General features: G+C 34.5%; 1 protein-coding gene across 7 annotated transcripts in view; it reads left to right on the top strand.

Annotated features, from left to right (window-relative positions):
- STS (steroid sulfatase) overlaps positions 1-16,419 on the top strand; it is a 107,567-nt gene that overhangs the window by 68,708 nt on the left and 22,440 nt on the right. For 6 of the 7 annotated variants that reach the window (XM_063147960.1, XM_063147953.1, XM_063147946.1 and 3 more), the window contains 2 exons: positions 7,813-7,972; positions 10,567-10,688. In XM_063147960.1, the coding sequence (XP_063004030.1) occupies positions 7,813-7,972; positions 10,567-10,688 (282 nt within the window). Of the gene's footprint in view, positions 1-7,812; positions 7,973-10,566; positions 10,689-12,194; positions 12,379-16,419 lie in introns of those variants that run through there. The other variant, XM_063147968.1, reaches the window with a different exon arrangement.

Below are 16,419 nucleotides of genomic sequence, written 5' to 3'. Positions count from 1 at the left end.
GGAATATGTCTTCTTGAAGAACTTTGATTAAATGGAGTCTTTCTCTCAAGCCTTGCGCAATTTTGTATTCATATTTACAGTGCAGAGAAAAACTTGAAATATATCTTACCTGTATTAAGAAAAAAGTCTGATTGATAGGTTTAGTTGAGTAGTAATGGGGCTTATAAAAAAAAAGGAAAAAGTTTTGTAGTTTGCAATTAACACCTCTGCTGTGCTGACAAATGGGTTAGAAAATAATCACAATGTAAGAAAAAATTATTATTTGATGAGAAACATTCTTAATAAAATAAAAAGAAATTAAAAGACCCATGCAATTAGTTGAATATACTTCTAATATTTTAAAATACAATTAATTCTGCTTTGCATTCCACTTTCTCCATCTCAAAATCAGTCCTTAATTTAACATGTATATTATGCATCATTTTCAAAAGGACTGAGGTAAAAATTATCAATTAATTGCATAACTAGCAAATTTCATACATAGGAATTTGTTCATATTAAAAGTCATGTGTGGTGAAAAGCATCTGTACATATTTGTCAGAGTTAATGAGAAACAGACCTGTGAAGCCCCAAGACTAGCAATGTGCCTAAAAAAGCAGGACAATCTTGATACTGCTTGTGCTTGTGTGTCAGCACACCAAGAATTTCCTTTCTTTGGTGTGTAGTTTAAAAACCTGTGAGACACACACATCCTTTCTCCCTCCCTGTCTCAGCTAGTCAATCTCCACTACTTATCTTTTTGTCTCTGAGTGCTGCATGAATGCAAACATGAATCAAGGCACTTAACCCTCTTGTCAGAGCTGGAGCAATATACTCAGCAATAATTGGTTCTGCCCTAAAATCAAAAGCTCTTAAGCAAACTCCGCAATTCTAACTCACTAATTTCTCTTGATACCTAGCCAAATAAGCACGAATAATAAAATTTAAGATGGGTTTGGATAGTTAAGCTAGTGCTGCAAAATGCAATGCAAAAAGGGGAAATTGCTGTTTGAAGGTTTTATTACTCTGGATCCTAACTACAGAACAGTCCACCATAAATCTGGATAGTTAGAAACCAGAGCTAACCAATTGCTGTCATACACAGTCTGGTTTATTTCTGCAGTATTCCTTTTTAGAAGACATTATATAGTAATACCGAAGTGATGGATCAAAATCTCCTTCCAGTGGCCTTCTTCTGAAGGTTGGTTATGAGGATCTGTGTAGTAAATAGAATCCCGAAGAAGATCCTAATCCTAGACAGTATCACCTTGGTTTAAGATGTGATTTCTGAAAATTTAGATTCTACAAAGATTCTTAACATTAATTATATAAATTTTTATCATATAAAGTTGAATTCCCACTTTGAGTCTTTCTAAAGCTGTGCATAGCCTCTATCACTTATCCATGAGAGAACAGTGCGTTCATTTACTATTATGAAATGGGACAGTTGCAAATTTCATGGAATATCTTGAAGTTTAATAATATGTTCTCACTAATATAGCATAAAGGAGGGTAAATTTTAAATTTTTCATAACTTAGATTTGTTTTGTATACTTTTACTATGGGTTTTGGCGAAATTCAGAAAATAATTGTCTTTTCCATCTCTCTTATGATTTTTAATTGTTGGGTTTTTACTCATCCCTAATTTCTTATTATTTTCCTGTGTGAATTACTTCACTTTCAAAACTGAAGTAAATATACTAAAACAGTAAGGGGCTTAACACATTGTAGCTTTAAGATACCTTACGTTTGTTTTTTGGGTATTTTTGCAAAGGGTCACACAGACTGTTTATTCTCTCTTTTTGTTTCATCTTTTTGTTTTCTAGTCAGAATTTGATTCATGAAAATTCTTTGTCTCCTAAGCCATGATTAATGTTGCAGTAACTTTTCCTGAAGGTCTTTGTCAAAGATCTTTCTAAGGTTTAAATCTAGATACAGATTCTAAAACAAAAAATAGTGGCTATTTTAGTGAGAATTTCCTCGCAACTGAAGGACTTCATACCTGAACTCGTGAAGTACTCCTGGGATTTGTACAAGACACTATTAATATTTTAATTAAATTAAAAATAATAACAATTTAATTAATACATTAATATTAACAATTTTATATTGAAATATGGAAAGTAATAGGTGTAACTGAAGTATCTTATTAAATTTTTCTATGTAGTTTTTCCAGCTTTTTTTTTCCAGTTCTGTAATATTTGTCTGTTGAAAGTCAGACACTAGGACATTAAGGTATTGCTTGTATATATGATTTCCAGGATACCTGCACTGACTTCTCCTTAGGTGTTTTTCACTAGCTGCCTCACTGGAGCATGTCCGTTTATGTAGTCACCATAGCTTTCATTTAGGAGCAGAAATAAGGTTAGTTTTTCCAAATACTTTGGATTTGTACTTTCAAATAACATGAGCAGAATAAATAAATGAAGAGAATTTCCTTTATATTAACAAGATGTGCAAGGTGACTGATTTAAAGGAAGCCATTATATTCTTCTTTGGTACTCTGAGATTTTGAACCAAAATATTTTCTTGTAATTTGTTACATGGCTTTGCAAGGGTCTTCAGGGTGAGAGAGATAGACGAGAATCTTGGCTTCATGATCAGAAGGCTGGATTTATTATTTTATGATATATAATACATTATGACTATACTAAAAGGAATAAAGAGAAAAGTTCAGAAGCTGCTAAGCTAAGAATAGAATAGGAATCCCCAAAAAACAAGGGAGCTCTCCGTGAATCTGTCCCAGAGAACTTGGTCCCTGATTGGCCTTTAATTGTAAACATGGAACACGGGCCAATCACAGGTGCACCTGTTACATTCCACAGCAGCAGACAACCATTGTTTACATTCTTCTTCTGGGGCCTCAGCTTCCCAGAAGAGGGAAAATCCTAAAGAAAGGATTTTTATGAAAAGATGTCGGTGACAGTAATTTCTATTTAGTTTCTTAGTAATTTCTTGAATTAGCCTTAGTGGGCTATCATATATATAAATACATAATTTGTATCAATAAACAATGAAGGCAATTAAAAATTTTCTCTACACTTTTACTCACCATAGTATTTCACTGGCACATATGCAGACAGTACAAGTCCTCCCTCGCTATCACTTGTTGACATCTATCTCACTTTGTTACATACTGGATTTTCTGTTCAATCTCCTTACATCTTACTGTCTTTTGGATATGTACATATCCAAAAGACAGTAAGATGTAAGGACAGTACAGATCTGCCTGTACCTCAGATCTGCATGAGAAATAGTTTTTCTTTGTACTTATGAAGCACTTAGGACAATACAGACACTTGGTTACTGTCATGCTGCCAGAGTGGGTCAGAAGTCAGTGCAGAGTGGGTATGTTGATAATGGAAGTGGAGCCAAACACTGATAAAGTCAAACTGTGTGAACAACATTCATTTCAAGTGTTTCGTGCCTTAGAAATAGGTATTATCATAGTTATTTTTTAATATCCATAAAAAATAATAATGTCTTATAAGGACTTAGGCCCTGATTTGTTTTTTAAAATCTGCTACAGATCTGTGAGATCAAAACAAGAAATTAATACCTATTTTCTTTTAAAATGTATAACTGTAAAAAAAAATTATACACTACAGTGATAAGTTAGTTCAGCAGGGTTTCTTGAAGCTGTTAGTAAATCTTTTCATTCCTCTAAGCCACAGAGAAATCAAGCTGGCCATTACTTTGACCCCAGGAATCATGCTATGGCATATCTGGTGATATTTGTTCGAGTTTACTTTTCACTTGAAAGAAAGCAGTAGTTGACTTTTTTCAAATGTACTGTATTTTTATAGTCTCTCTGAAGTGATCCAGATTTTTAAATAATCAACCCATCTTTTAATTTTGACTGAAAGAAAAATATCCTCACAGATCATTTTCTTTGATTGAAGGAAATGTTAGATGAAAAACATCCAAATGAGCCATGTCTATTCCATTCACCTGTACAAGAATAGCTCAGATCAATATAAATAAAATTAACAAAAACAGTACAAGAAACAAGTTAAAAATCAGTAAGAGTAAACTTGTCATTGAAAATAAATTTTTGTTCAACTATTTTATAAAGTAAGCAATAGTAACCAGTCTTGATTGTTGATATTTGTGGCATTAAGTCCAGTAGAGATGGGTGGAATAATGAATGTTGTGTTTATAATTCAAGAGAATAAATTGGGTCTGGAGGCTTTGTTTTTAGAAGAATATATGAAGGAAAGTGTAGTATGGTTATAATCCAGGTGATTTAAGAAAGTTGTTTCAAGTAGTTTTCATCATTCATCATTCATAATGTTAATGGTGATTTACTGCAGCGTTCGCCTTTATACATCATCCTTTGTAAAAGCTCTATTGCCAAAGTTAGGTAATAGCAGTCAATTTAAACCAGAGGGAAAAAAAAAAAGATATATTTTTTTAGCTAAGATTTGAAATGAGGTTAAAATGGAAATTTGACATCATGTTGTGGATGACTGCAAAGAGTTATGTCTGTATTTTGCCTGCTCCTGCAGATTTTTCAGGAAAGGTGAATGTAGGCTATTATTGTTCAATGTAACACTGAAAGGGACAACTACTCAGAAAGCATAAATGGTGAAGCAGGAAAATACAGTCTCCTGTGTTTTGTGCTGCTTTAAAAACATTTTAAAGACTTCAAGAGAACAAAAATAACAAAAAGGTAAGTTGTCTAGATTTTGCAAGGCATACAGGCTACTAGGTTTCAGTGTTTTCTCTGTTTCAATGTTTTCAAGTCTGAGCAAAACTCAAAACTAATAAGCCATGTCCTTAAATATCAAGAGATTTTGTTTCAAAATAATTGTATTTTCTGCATTTTTAAAAATTTTATTATATTAGCCATTTAGATATTTCTGTGTTTCAAGCATCAGTAGTAAAACCTTGATTATTTTTTTAAGGAAAAAAGAATGCAGATATCCTTAACGGAGTTTAACAGCTAGAGTTTTAAAGATGATAAATGTCCAGGGATTTGTAATCGTGTAATGGCATTAAGCACCTGCAGTCACTAAGCACAATTCTAGTAAAAATTAACACCTTGTAAGCAGAGATAATAGAAGACAGTCTTCTGCAATGACCTGTAATTCCTGCCCTGATTCCATGTTATTCCCAGTCTCCAGAGATGTAAAAAAAAATTATGCTCCAATTAGCCTTTTGAAAGGAAAACAGCAGTCACTTCTTCATAGATGTAGGTAAGGAGAAAGCCCTGCTGTGGAATCCATTTTGCTTTTTCTACCTTACAGCAGGGCATCAGAGTTTGTGTACTGTTCCTTTGTACTTGAGTAATGTGCAATTTTTCTGTTGTTTTCTGCTGATACAAGAAAATTGTACTGTGAACCTAAGAGCTGTGAAAGTGACCCAATATCTAAGTTTTAAGAATTGCAACATGTGTGAGAATCAGATTTACCACTTTGAAATTTCTCTGTCTTCAGAGTATACAGGAGACAACAGTGTAACAAGACTTTATTTAAACATCAAGTCCAGTACATCCGTCTAGTCTCTTACTAGACAGAGTATACAGAAATACTAGGCCGACATACAGAAATAAGAGGAACATCATAGCTAAAGCTACCAAAGTTATAGATCAACTCTTAGTGTTGTCTGTCTGTTGGTACCCTTCAGCCATAAAGTTGCTGTCATGTATACACAGAATTAGGATCTGTCTCATGAACTAAATCATATCCCTGGTGTATCTGTTCACTAAAAGTATGTTCATTTGAGGATATCTGTAATTTTAAGGCCTTATGCTTGTTTTGCTTGGATTAACCAACTCCCACTCAGCAGGATTTTCTATGCACCATAGCTCAGTCAGCTTATTAATCTTTCCTGCTGTGTAACACCTAATTCCCACCAAACTTTGAAAAGCATAAATGGCTGTTGTGCAGGGCTTGAGTCATCTTTTCTACAGAAGATAGACACAAGATCTTGACATCTACACTGGTCTTGACCCAACATGAACAACTGATCAGCATACTTTTGGGTGAACACTTTCTTTGGTGACAGGTGTTCTATGTCCCACCAAATAACACTTTTTGAACTTAAATTTACATTTCCTTTAGAGCTGTGTTTTGAAAATAATATTTTAATAGAATGTACACAAAAATTGGACATGCATCTCATTCTTGAGTAGGTAGCCACACACTTCATCATGAGAATGGAATTACATTTAACTCAGCAAGGAAAGTAAACTTTTTAGAGTGTTCCAGAGTTCTAGAAGACAGACAATCCGGTAGAGATCTTATCTTGACATCATTCTCAAAAAAAACTTAAGCAAATATTATTGCTTGTCATAAGGCTGAATATTAAAAAGTTGTAACTTTTCTGATGTCAGACTAGATGTGTCCCTGACTATTCAATACTATGAGTTCTGATAAAGCCTGTGAAAAAAATTAAGCAAAAACCTGATATAACAAGGAATCATGAACTAATGGTCCTTCAGTTACAAGAAAAGAAAAGGGTAAATTTATACAAAAAAGAGTTGTCTTTCTTGAAGTTACTACTTACCTTTACAAACAGTGAAAATCCTGTAGAAAACCAGGTAGATTCTGAACCCCTTTTGCTGAAATGTTAAAGATCATTGAGAAGTCAATAAAATAGACAGCATGTATAACAAGGCCTGGGGTCAATACCAAAGGTATTGACATCTATGAGATGTTTTGGGTGTTTAAGATGCTGAGGAAGCAGAACTTTTGAAATGCTTTGTTGTAATAATTTTTGTTGTTGTTGTTTGGTTGGTTTGGCTTTATTTTTTATTTTTTGGTTGTTTTTTTTTTTTTTTTTTTTAACTTGAAAAAGGGAGATACAGGATGTAGTAGTTTGGCCTGAACCATGAATTGCTATTTGGTTCATTTAATGGCAGAAGTCCAACCAATACATTTTTGTTTTTCCAGACATTTTAATGGTATAAAATTTCAATTTATGTCCAAATGGCCCTGACTGTGTTTAACCATATTCAAAACTCATCTGCTAAGCAGAGGTTTCTTTTTCAAGCGATATATTAATTTCAGAGGTCACCTTGAAGTGTTCTGCATAGTCACAACTGTGCAGGACATTGGTAATAGCATTTGTGATTCCTCTTCATACAGAGCCAGGTCAATTTTTTATTCAGTAATGGGGAACATGCTGTCAGAGAATAAACCCGTTGCCCTTCTGCAAAAGGTGTTGGGAGGGCTCAGCAGTGATGGATCTTGTAGAAACAGTAAATGACTGCAAGTCACTGTTGAAGGCAATCAGTGACAGTTCTAAACTAACACAGTTGCATTTGATGCAACTGTGTTAGTTTAGAACACAAAAAGTTCTTTACAGCATCCTGCAAGTTATCATCGCTGAAGTGAATTTCTTTATAATGCATTGAATTGGAGAATTCATTTACATACTTAAATTAGTACTTTCTTCTATATAAAGTCATTAAGCACCATTTTTAATAAAAAGTCATGTACCTTCTCTGGATTCATACTTCAGACATCTAAGTATAGCTCTTTTTTTATTTTTGGATTCCTGTTTGTTTGGATTATAGGTTCACATATCTATAGGCTACACAATCTAGGCCTACATGAAGATTCCAGTGAAATGCTCTTTAATCTCCACAACTACTTTTTTGGTGCAATTTAAATGCAATTTATAAGCTCTGTCTAATACATATTAGTAAATTTACAGAAAGAAAGTACTACAGAAGGTAGAAAATTGAGAAAATTAAGAATAGGACAAATTTGTCTAATGGAAAGATTCTAGCTAGACAGAATGTTTAATATTTGGAAATTGAATCTAATGGGGTGGAATTATCAAAGGAGAAACTGATTTCTCAGCAAACAAAACTAAATTTTTCAGGTGGAAAATCAACGAACTGGGAAGGAGGCATTCGTGTGCCAGGTCTTCTCCGTTGGCCTGGCATGGTACAGGCTGGCGCCCATATTGATGAGCCAACCAGTAACATGGATATATTTCCTACCATAGTTAAACTTGCAAATGCACAGCTACCCTCTGACAGGTATGTTATGTAGTCATCTCTGTTTTAGAGCAAGTGCCATGAGTGTTTTATTCATTCTGGTGATATCTATTAAGATAGAGGTGAGAATGTAAATAAGAAACTAGGTTTTCTACTTGCAATATCATGTTGTCTCTCCATATTGACAGACTGATAATATTTTACAGAAATGTTGTATGTAAATACACTTAACTCACAAAACAAACACCAAAAAGACAATAGAATACCATCAGATCAATGTACTGTCAAATCAAACTTGGAATTACTTACTAAAAGCAAAAATGAATGTAACAAAAAAGGTCCTGTTCTGCATAAGTGAATTTGGTGGGAAAGGAAACTTTAAGTGTAAATTACTTTAAACTTCATGAGCTTAGCTGTGACCTGCTTAATATCCAAAACACATCAAAATGCCATCTATGTTTTATTTTTCTCACAGTTTTTTTGGAGTTTTTTGTTTTGTTTGTTTGGTTTTTTTCTCTGTACCTAGTAGTCAAAATAATCCCATACAGGGTTTTGCAGCCTGATAAGAAAAGCCACTGGACTTCCACAATTCATAAGATGTCTTCTTGACACTGCTACATGCAGTGCCAGGCTTTATCTTGTTTGTGAGATACACAGTTTCAGTGGCAGGGTGCCTCTGCCTAAATGCTGTTGCTCTCCAAATCCAGTGAGTGGAGAAACCTGTTGATATGCATGTACTTTGAACACATTGATGACTCACAAACAGCTTTTGAGCACAAAGCATAAAGAATCCACATGGGGAAGCCCACTGGTGAGCAGAGTCACTCTGCTAATGATTATTCATTGAGTGTTTGAAGGAAATGGCAGGGCAGGACAAGTCTAAGACATTAAAAATTAGTCAGGTTGATCCCGAGAGATGCTCTACAAGTAGTAATTCTGTCGAACCTCAGAAGTTCTGATTGTTCTTTATGTGGCAGATCTATTGCATTTTGTTTTCATATTGCTTGAGTGAATACTAAGTACTGATGTTTTCTTTGATCCCCTTTGTAGAAATTCAAATATAGTTGTGTAACTTCCACTTGTAGGTTGCTCCGCTGTGATTCTTCTGTGCTAGACTGATGCCATAAGTACTGTTTCATCTTAGGTCATAGAATAGCTTGAAGTACTTTTGTTCCAGCAGCTGGGTTCTTTTAGCTCCACTGAATTCTTCCTGAGAAATAAGAGAAGGTAATATAATTAATACTCTGTCACTGTGAGAAAGCAAGTTGAAAAGGAATGGAAGAGATGCTCCTAGTTAAAGAAAATGAATTAGTAATTGGAAAGCAAAGTCTCATGTATTCCTCTGAATCGAGCAGCTGAAGCAATGTTAGAGTACTGGAGACTTTTTTTCTGGAGATGCCTTTTTCCCCATCAACAGGCTCTAGAACAGAAGGTGTTCAATAGACATGCATCTGTTAATGAGCCAGCTTGCAAGACGAGCCTGTTACTCAGGCAAGGGAACATGAAAAACTGAAAGTGGGAAAGATTCTATTTTAACAGACCCCCACAGACAGGAATTCACCCAGATGGCAGTTATCAGACAAGATAGCTTTCAAAATTCCAGGAAGTTTTCCTCCCCATCATTTGAGAAAAGTCCTATTCTGAATGGCTTTGTTGCATACAATTGCTGGCAAGAATTCAATCATCACATGCAACTTAAAAAAGTAAACTTAGTACCTGTCTTGTAGTAGTTACACCACAGTAGTTACCATATATTTTATGTAATGGTAATGAAATGATCATGTATGTAAAGGTAATGAAAATCAACATAGACCTTTTAGAACTTTTTATAAGTTTCAAAACAATTTTATGGTTTGTAGCTCAAAATGCTTGAGAAAGAATTACATGCTGATTTTTATATCAGCAAAAAGTAATTTCTGATAAGACTTACTGAAAAATTTGTAATTCATACAAGGTCAAAAATGCAGACTATGATTTTTCCCCAGCTGATGTCAGCAATTCAAAGGTTTAATATAGGGAAGCAGCTAAAAGTCTTGCTTATTTTATAAGTCAGTTTTTATGTAAATTGACTGACTCCTTCAAAGCATGATCAAATTGCCCAGCAGCATTTAGAGAATTTATATATATTTATGTGTATGTGTGTGTGTGTGTGTGTGTGTGTGTGTGTAGTTGATAAATGCATATTTAAACAGTAAATTTTCAAATTTGAAATTACCACTTCTGTCTTAAATTCTGGCGTACAGAATATACTGAACAGAGAAATTAGCACTACTACTGGGGATGCACAGAACAACATATTTTCTCTAGTTTTAGGGTTACTTCAGCCAGGCTACTCCCAAAAACTTGAATGTGAAGGACTGTGTTGTAGCAGTTTATTCACTTATGTCTGTTTACTTTCTCAGAAGTGAAAAAAAAGACTTGAGAGAACTATTCATCATGGCAAAATGTAAAATTGTTTCTTTAGGTAATGTAAACATCAAAGGGAAGAGCACCTGAAGGTTTTTCTCCAGTTGACCAATTGGAGGTGGCCATTCAGACTTGGGTTTTTTTAAGCAACAGATGAGCAGAATTATCATATCTTATAGAAAAGTGAGGTTTGAGTTATTTTATTGATTTTTAAATTCTTTCTTACTCAGGATTATTGATGGACATGATCTGCTACCTTTAGTTCAAGGAGAAGTTACTCAATCTAAGCATGAATTTCTCTTTCACTACTGCAATGCATATTTAAATGCCGTACGCTGGCATCCAGGAAACAGTAAGTAAACTTGCCTGTTCACATTTTAAATATTTAATATAATTTTTATTGCAGCTTGAAAAGAACCAGGAGGAAGCCTTAGGCTATAGTAACAAAAAAGTTGTTTAAAATATCTAGCCTTTTTCCATCTCTTTCACTTTTGTCTTTGCTGTTACATTCCTATTCACCGTTTTACTGTTTGACATTATTTTTTTGTTATGTATTAATGTTGAATATGAATGCAATACTGAGATCTATGGTATCTGAAAATGTCCTTTTTAAAAAACCTTCATGAGAGAGAGTCTGTGTAACAGAATGAAGTAGTCAAGGTTGACACTTACATTGTCCTAAAAATGCACAGGTAATAGGATGGTTTGCTGAATAACAGCAAAAGTATGATGTCAGCCTGGCCATTTTTGTTAGTCAGATAACAACACGTAGAGGAATCCCTGAGTCAAAGTCATAATTATCCAATAAATGAATATAGTATTATAGAGTCCCTTTTCATGCTTTTTATGAATGACATAATTCTACTTTGTAGGCCAAGGAAAAAAGCATTTCTCACTGATATGCTCTTTTTAAACTAACAGCTCACTGTTTCTAGTAGCACCTTCCACATTAACCAAGGCATATATCCCTTTCTATAAAAATCTCTGTGCTGAATGAAATTAAACGCACATTTTGTCCCACCTCAGTTGACATTGAAAGTGATGACTTGTGTTACAGCTTCAAAATAATGATCCAAAACAAGCTTTGGTGTAGAATTTTTAAATTATTTTTTTATTTAAGTGTTGTGGGAAAGGACTTGTTTAATCTTTAATATGCAAACTTAAAGTACTTGGAAACTCTGTCTTCTTGGTCATCTGTAGGCTGACTGTCTACCTGTCTCAGACTTTAAACTAGGAGAAAGGAAATATTACATATAACATTTATTTACCATTACTGTGCCTCTATGTCTTGCATTTGATAAATAATCATAGGGAAGAACCAAACAATCAGATCTAGAACCATTTTGTATCTGCTGTTGGATGAAGTTATTCTGCATCATGAGAGAAGTGGGCAAAGAAGCTGTTTTTTCTCAAACATATACCTTTGCAAGATGATATAACCCTTGTCTGAGGAAAGGGTCATCTTTATTATTCACTGAAGGGGAATGTGATGGGAAATGCATATGAGCAACAGTGGGGGACTAGTCTACTGCATTAACTTGATGAGTAACAGCAATGTAGAGTGTGATTCATCCTTTCTCCAAGGCATTCAAATGATAAAGCCCACTCGGAACCTGGTGATGACATTTTCATAACCATGGGCTGGCTTTTGTACAGAAGGTTGTTGTGGTTCAATTCCAGACAGCAACTAAGACTGACAGAGCCATTCTGTGCCTCTTTCTGTGATGGGGAAGAGAACTGGAAGGATGGAAGTGAGAAGACTCATTAGCTGAGATAAAGACATTTTAACAGATAAAGCAAAAGCCACACTTGTCAGCTAAGCAAAATAAGGAATTAATTTATTATTTCCCATTACCAGGCAGGTGTTCAACCATCTCCAGGAAAGCTGGGCTCCATCACACATAGTGGTGACTTGGGAAAACACGTGTCATCCCTGAATATCCTTCCTTTCTTCTTATTTCTGCAGCTTTCTATGCTGAACATGCTGTCATTTGTTCTTGGATATGCCTTGGGTCAGTTGGGGTCAGCTGTCCCAGCAGTGCTCCCACCAAGTGCTCCTTGTGCATCCCCAGCCTACTCACTGGTGGGGTGGGGCAAGAGGCAGAAGAGCCTTGTCTGCTCAGTAATAAATAAAACATCCATGTTAACAACACTGTTTTCAGCACAAATGCAAAACACAGCCCCATATTAGCTACTGTGAAGTAAATTGGCTCTATTCCACACAAAACAAGCAAAAGGTCTTTTGATGTTTTGCCTTGTTAGGTTACATTGTAGTGAGAGTAGATAAGAGCCAGGTATTCCTCTCTATTGTCTTATGTACCAGTCCTCTGTGAGGGCTTCACACCCTTCAGCACCTTCTGCAGTTCTCTGGTAATGGGCCCTAACCCAAATGTCCAACTAGACTGCTCATTCCTTCATTAAACATGTAATTTATGTTAAATTACATGTTTAATGCAATTTTTGAAGAATAAAGCAACAACAGCTTAGAAGAGAAAGCTTACAACAGTTAAGGAAAATGTGATGTATGTGTTTATTGATTAAGGTACAAGGTAATGATACATATACTGTGTGTATGCACTTACTATTGCATCTGTCATGAGATTTCTTACTATATTTATTTTCTGGGAAGTCTCAGTTTGCATATCAGTGACAGCTTGCTTATTCCACTATTTTTTCTAGATGCTCAAAGTGTAATATTAGCTTTGATCCTCAGAAAATCCTCAGCCAAATTCTGCCTAACTATTTGGTCCCTTTTTAACTCCATCACCCCATACTTCCCTTAGTAACTCCATCTTTGTCCATTAGATTCTCAACTCCATTAGATTTTCACCGTGCTTCAGTCCAGACCCCCTTTTTTTGGTTTAATTTTTGACTCTTATATATATATATATGAAAAGGAAAATGTAGTGTATGTTAAATTTTTGGTAGTTGCACATCTTTCCTTTACTTGCAAGATTCTAGTCTGAGTTAAGCAGGTTTCTCACATCATTCAGGGAAGGTCAGAAACTTCAGAGTGAACAATTACCATTTTGCATTTATACATTTAGAGGCTAAGAGTTCCTCATAACCAAATCAATACACATCTTCATTAAGTTATATTAGTTAGGTCAGTTATTGCATTCACAATGTACTTTCCCCTTGATCAGTCATTTGAAGGAGCTTTTAGAGGATGTGTGCTATGCAATGATCTTCTCAAAAAAGTCTGCAGAATTAAAACCTTGTGTTTTCTAGAAAGTCGTGAGGAAAATAATCCCTTGGATTTTTTTCTCGTTTCTTTTTCTTTCTCTGCCACAGAAATAAGCTACCACCATTTTTTCTTCATGTCACTTTGACTCACATTTTACCTCATGCTAGAAAATAATGCACATAATCCTTCACATTCTGAATTTTAAAAAATGAATGAAATATCAGGCAAATTTTTTTTTGCTCTTACAGACTTTTGCAGGCTGATACTTCACAGAATCACAGAGTTACAGAATAAGCTGAGTTGGAAGGGACCCACATCCTTCCACTCAATGGAAGGATCATTGAGTCCAACTTCTGTAATTGCCTTGGAAGCAGCCAAGATATATAGTCCTAGTCCTTGAAGGACGATTTGCTGTTGTTTTGAAAGCTTATAAATGTTTGTAATGTAATGTATCTGTCAAAAATACAGAGGGAAAGAGATGTGAAAAAGTAAAGTGATTTCCCATTATCAATACGTTTTCAGCACAGCTGCCTGGTATACCACAGAAGTACCAATATAGGAAAGCAACACCTTTAGAAAAAAAACCACTACGTTTTCTTTCTTCCTAGCAGGGTGTAATCACCTTGTTTTTTTTAAGCATTGAGTATTTTCTTTTAATCATTAAGCATTTATATTGAAAATGAAACAGATGTAGAATCTGCCTTTACTTTCTTGAGCTGAGCCACCCAAAATTTTGTGTTGCTTTCTGCAATGTATGCCAGATGATACTTTAGCCTGTTTCAAGTCTGATCACGTGTTCTTCTGCTTGACCAAGTTGACCAGTACCTTTGTATTTGATAACTTTATAATTTAGCATAACTGAGTGCTAAAAAACTACCAAGAGCACTGTCTCCAGAATATTACTGGCATATGAATCAGTACTACTAAAAATGCATTGCTATGACAACTTAATTATAAGGAGAGGATTAATCAGATACAAAGCAAATCTATAGTTGAATGAAACTTCATCTTTCAGGTTGCACTGCTTGTGTACAAAATTTTGATTTGATAAGGAGAAAATATATTGTAATGCTGTGTAATAAATATTGAGAAATACAATGCAATGCAGTCTGCATTATAAAGAAATAATGAACGTCACAGTATTTTCCTACTACTGATAAAAATATAGTAATGCTTCTGATGAATGTTAGAGTGACTTTACTAGCAGCACTTCACTTTTTCTATTTCAAAATGGATTTAGTTCTTCAGTGGAATATGTCATTCAGTAAACAAAAGACAAGGAGATTTTCTATGGGAAGTTCCATTGAAGCAGACTACACTGCAATGCCAAACTACCTTATTGTACAAATATAAAGACTTTTAAAGACAGTAGAAATTCACTGAGAAGCTTTATATAGAAATTTCCCACTTTGCTTCAATTAACAAATAAGATACATTTCAGTTATTTATATTGACTTTCTTGAATGTTGTGAACTACCTCAATTTCTGAAATTAATTCTGCCAAATTCACCAGTGAAGGATTTTCTCTGTAGTATCACCGAATTCAAAGCTGTTCTGATTCCTGGCTGTTGCTATATTCTCAAGCATCCAACAGTATTTTATGAGACATATTTTGTTTTATGGCTAGGGATTATAGGCGCTTCCTAGTCATTTTTCTACATTTTCAGCTGTAAAAATTGAAGGTGAAAAACAAATAAAAAGTAAATGATAGAGAAATATTTTGGTTTGCAGTTTTCAGACTGAATATATAGGATAAATTTACCAGAATAGTATTTTGGGTTTTTTAAGAGGTTCCTCCAGATTTAGTTTGACTAAAAACATTGGAGTCATAATAAAGAGAGGACAAAACATAAAAAATCTTCTCAGAAGCGTCATTTTGTAACAATTTCTGGTTTGGAAAAGCACAACCTTTCTTATGAAATTGAGTTAAAATGGACCTGGTTTTGAAGGAATTAGACATGAGGAATACCTTCCACTTTTCCTTACCTCTCAAAAGCCCAATGTTATTCATGCCTTAAAGGGTAGTAAGGGTTACCTTATAAATTAAGGAGGCTTACATTATTTATAGTGCCATTCTTAGCTTAATTTTTTTGTAACTTCTCATTCAGTGTTAATAGTTTAAAACTGTAAAATGAATTCATATGCTGTAAACACTGTGTTGTGAACACAATATTATACTCTGACAAAAAACACAGGAGTTGGAGTTTAGACAAGTAACAGAAACTGGAAAACTTCTAAAAAGTTTCTGGAACCAGCTTGAAATGGTTTTTTTGCAGTCTGGTTCTCATTGTGAAGGTAGGTGAATCTAGTGGTTGTCTCTAGCAAACAGTGTCTAAATAATGTGTATATACACAGTCTAGCATTAATGTGTATATAAGGGAAATTTGAGAGTGTTATGTGGTGAAAAAACACTTGAAAATGCCTGTCCTTCCTTGTTTGGTCCTCTTAGTGCAGCTAAGAAATATAATTATGCAGACATCCACAAAGTAAATGAACACTTCTCTTTGCTCTGAATTGGAAAGTATTAGAGTTTTTCCTAAGTACTTGATATTTTAAAGATCTGTCTTAATATTGCTTCCACTTTCTGAATATAAACAAGAAATTTCAAATCATGCATTCTTTAAAGCCTCGTAAGCTTCTTTTTTATTACTTTCTTAGTAATAACAGAGGAAAATTTTCAGTGTGTTCTTTACCATAGTGTTGAAAATGCTACAGCATCTTCATTTGTAAGATGTGGGAAGTGCTTGTCATACACAGAAGACCCATTGGCAGAACTCATACCCTTGCCTAACTTCTTCCTATTCTTATTACTTGCTTCTCTGAGGAGCTTTTCCATTTTTGGTTTATTTGCCTTCTCTGTGGGGAATGAAGGACTTGGAAGATGTTGTTACAGATT

This window comes from Melospiza melodia, chromosome 2 (assembly GCF_035770615.1).
Source record: "Melospiza melodia melodia isolate bMelMel2 chromosome 2, bMelMel2.pri, whole genome shotgun sequence".
Lineage (NCBI taxonomy): Eukaryota > Metazoa > Chordata > Aves > Passeriformes > Passerellidae > Melospiza > Melospiza melodia.
This window is presented reverse-complemented; position numbering and strand designations above follow the sequence as displayed.